We start from the raw sequence: 3,622 nt of genomic DNA on the forward strand, positions 1-3,622 counted from the left end.
CAGTCGCCCAGATTGGAGTGCAGTGGCCACTCCCGGCCACCACAGCCTTGACCTACTGGGCTCTGGTGATCCTTCCGCCTCAGCCTTCCGAGTAGCCGGAATTACAGGCATGCGCTACCACACCCAGCTGGTTTTTTTTTATTATTTATTGTAGAGATGAGGTCTCGCCAAGTTGCCCAGGCGGGTCTCGAACCCATGGGGTCAGGCAATCCACCCACCTCAGCCTCCCAAAGGCACGGGATTACAGGCTGAGCCACCGAGCCCGGCTGAGTCTCAGTGTTCTTATTGGTAAAAAAGGGAATAGTAATACCTACCTTACAGGAATGTTTTTGCTTAGTACAGTGCCTGGCACACAGCACATAATAAATAGTTGTCATAAAGAGCTTGAGCCAGCAAAAGTATGAATTAATTAGAAATTGGCAAGTGAAGCCAGGCTCGGTGACTCAACCTGTAATCCTGCACCTTCGGGAGGCTGAGGTGAGTGGATTGCCTGAGCCTACAGGTTCGAGACCCGCCTGGGCAACTTGGCGAGACCTCATCTCTACAATAAAATCAAAAAAATTAGCCGGATGTGGTAGCGCGCACCTGTAGTTCCAGCTACTTGGAAGGCTGAGGCGGAAGGATCGCTGGAGCCCAGCAGGTCGAGACTGGGGTTGCTGGGAGCGGCGACAGAGTGAGACTCCAACTCAAAAAAAACCCAAAAAAACAGAAATTGGCAAGTGGAAATCCTCTATCCACATCTTGAGCAGGTAACTGGAGGGTGTAAAACTGGGGTGAGGGGAAGTGAACAGGGAGTAGGATGACAAATTTGAAGTTCAGTCTTCCCTCTAACCTTGCATTGTAGGCCACCAGTTTGGCCAAGCCTCTTGCCTCTGATGTTTCCCACCACCAGAATGAGACAACATGGGTAAGCAGATTATATCAGGATATTTCCCTATTATCCATAGAGGACTCTGGTTTTTATAAAGTAAAATCTTCTCTGTTTAGCCTACAAATAAATGAGACCCAGGCCTCTTTGGATTGATATCAAGTCTTGTTCACTAGTGATTAAGTAGCTACTCAGGTAGGAATACTCCAGGCTGAGAGCTCAGTTTCTTCATGGTGATCGAGTCCCATCTAGGAGGGGCAGGTAGGATTGGAGCAGCTAGAAAGAGGCTTAATCTTGGCCTGGAACAAGGGAAATTTGTGAGTTTCCCGAAGGGTCTGTTTTTCTAAAAGAAAGTAGAGGAGAGCTCTTCTTTATTTGGAGACAAGAATAGTCCCATGACATAATGTTGGGACTCAGCTGAGGTGGGGAGGAGAAGGGTTGGTATAAAGATATTAAGGGGTTTCTGAGGCCCATTGGGGGACTCTTCTTACCTGGAAGCTGGATAGTAGAACAGAGTTTCTTTGATGGAACTGCAAAGAGGACAGGGAGTGCCCAATGGAGATTTATATAAGATTGTCTCTCACAATCTTCTTTGTGCTTTTATACTTTCCTAGTCACCTCTTCCTGTACCCCAATACTTTTGCTTCTGTACCCACCTACATTTAATTTTCTTTACACGTGTTCTCCATTCTACCTGGAATACCCTTTCTTCTCCATTTCTGTGCTTTCAAGCAATTCATCTTTCAAGAGCTAAATTGTCATATCTCCTGCAAGGCCACCCCTAGGTTCCTGTTTTATAGTTATTCAAAATCGTTTATTCATGCATTCATTCTACAATTATTTATGAAACCTCTAGTATGTGTGAGACATGGCTAGGCACTAGGACATACAAAATCTACTAGTTACTCACTGCCTACTAAAAACTCAGTGGCTCCTCATAAAGTTAAAATGCTTAGCATGGCTAACAGTATCCTCAATTATCTGGCTCCTTCCTAGTTTTCAAAGTCTACCTCCCAGCACCTCTCTATTTTACCCTTTATCTGTACCCAAGTACTTGGAATTCACTTAATATGGCTCTTAGGTTCTGTTCCTTTGTCTGTGCTATTCTCTTTGTTTATCTGGTGAATTCCAATCATCCTGTAATACTCAATTCTGAAAGCATTTCTTGTGTGAAGTTTTCTCTAAAGAGTCTCCCCATTCTTATTTCAAATCCAGTATCCAATAGTACCAGGTACTTCCTCCTTTGAGGTTCCATAACATTTCATATTTAATGTAATCATATGCTATGTTGCCATTTTTTTGAATCGGGGTCTCACTCTGTCACCCAGGCTGAAGTACAGTGGCATGGTCATGGCTCGCTGCAGCTTCAAACTCCTGGGCTCAAGTGACCCTCCTGTTTCTATCTCCTGAGTAGCTGGGACTACAGGTGTGCACCACCCTGCCTAGCTAATATTTCTGTAGAGTTGGGGTCTTGCTTTGTTGCATAAGCTGGTCTTGGACTCCTGGCCTCAAGCAATCCCCCTGCCTCAGCTTCCCAAAGTACTGGGATTACAGGTGTGAGCTACCATGCCCAGCTATATATTGCAGTATTTTATTACATACTTATATTCTTCATCAGTCAGCTACTTCATAGCAGAGGTCTTATCCATTTCATCTTTGTAACTCCAGTCACCAACATAAAGCCTGGCATGTAGTTGGTGCTTAATCAATGTTGGCTAAATGTGCAACTAAGGATATACTTATTTGATTTAACAAACCATGGTCTTAATATTGAATGACAGGAGAGCAAAGCTGAATGGACAGTGCCCCTACTCCATACTTTTAACTAGTGTAATTGTTGGTTTTAGAGGATAAATCTCTACGCCTATGTAGGAAAAGAAATAGCTAGGAAGTGGCTAGGAAAAGAAGAGACCCTTCTAACCTTCTACGCTATATTCCCCTTACTTGTTTCTTCAGTTGTGTACTTTTTTTTGTTCCAAAAGGAATTTTGATATCCTAATAGATATAAGTTGAAGAAGGCCATCTCAACTCCTCCCTGGCCTCTTCTGGAATGTCCAGGCTGGAGTATAGGACTCTGTTTGGTAACCATGGTAATGTCCTAAAGAATCACCACAGTTGACATTCGCTTTGTCTAATGAGACATATAACTTATGGATTCATGGTGCAGCTGGAGTGGGATTGGGCTAAATAATTATAGAAAAATTGAGTCAACTGTCAGGATACCTTTTATTTTTTTGAGTAGGAGTTTCACTCTATCACCCAGTCTGGAGTGCAGTGGCATGCTCATGGCCACAGCAGCCTTGACCTACTGGGCTGAGGCAATCCTTTCACCTCAGCCTTCCAAGTAACTGGAACCACAGGTGTGTGCCACCACACCCAGCTAATTTTTCTGATATTTACTGTAGAGACGAGGTCCCACCAACTTGCCCAGGTTGGTCTTGAACCCCTGAACCCAGGCAAACCTCTCGCCTCTGTCTCCCAAAGTGTTGGGATTACAGGTATGCGCCACTGCACCCAACTACTTTATATTTTCTTTCAGTGTACTTGGTTATTTCTGTTGTAGAGATGAGGTCTCTCCAAGTTGCCTAGGCTGGTCTTGAACTCTTGGGCTCAAGCAATCCTCTTGCCTCTGCTTCCCAAAGTGCTGGGATTACAGGTGTGAGCCACTGCACCTGGCATCAGTATACCTTTTCTTGACTCAGTCTTAGTCTATGAACTTTAGAAGGCAGTGAATAGAAAGAACACTGATTTGGG

At 44.3% G+C, this 3,622-nt stretch overlaps 1 protein-coding gene across 1 annotated transcript in view; it reads right to left on the reverse strand.

The window, feature by feature from the left end:
- The window catches only part of LOC110596772, a 25,256-nt gene extending 22,343 nt beyond the window's left edge, over window positions 1-2,913 (reverse strand). Inside the window, exon 1 of the mRNA XM_021718977.1 lies at window positions 2,813-2,913. Within this exon, the coding sequence (XP_021574652.1) occupies window positions 2,813-2,891 (79 nt within the window). The 5' untranslated portion in view covers window positions 2,892-2,913. The remainder of the gene's footprint in view (window positions 1-2,812) is intronic.
- Window positions 2,914-3,622: the final 709 nt, after the last annotated feature.

The sequence above is a fragment of the Carlito syrichta genome, unplaced genomic scaffold, assembly GCF_000164805.1.
Source record: "Carlito syrichta isolate Samal-C Ts95f unplaced genomic scaffold, Tarsius_syrichta-2.0.1 Scaffold314050, whole genome shotgun sequence".
Classification (NCBI taxonomy): domain Eukaryota; kingdom Metazoa; phylum Chordata; class Mammalia; order Primates; family Tarsiidae; genus Carlito; species Carlito syrichta.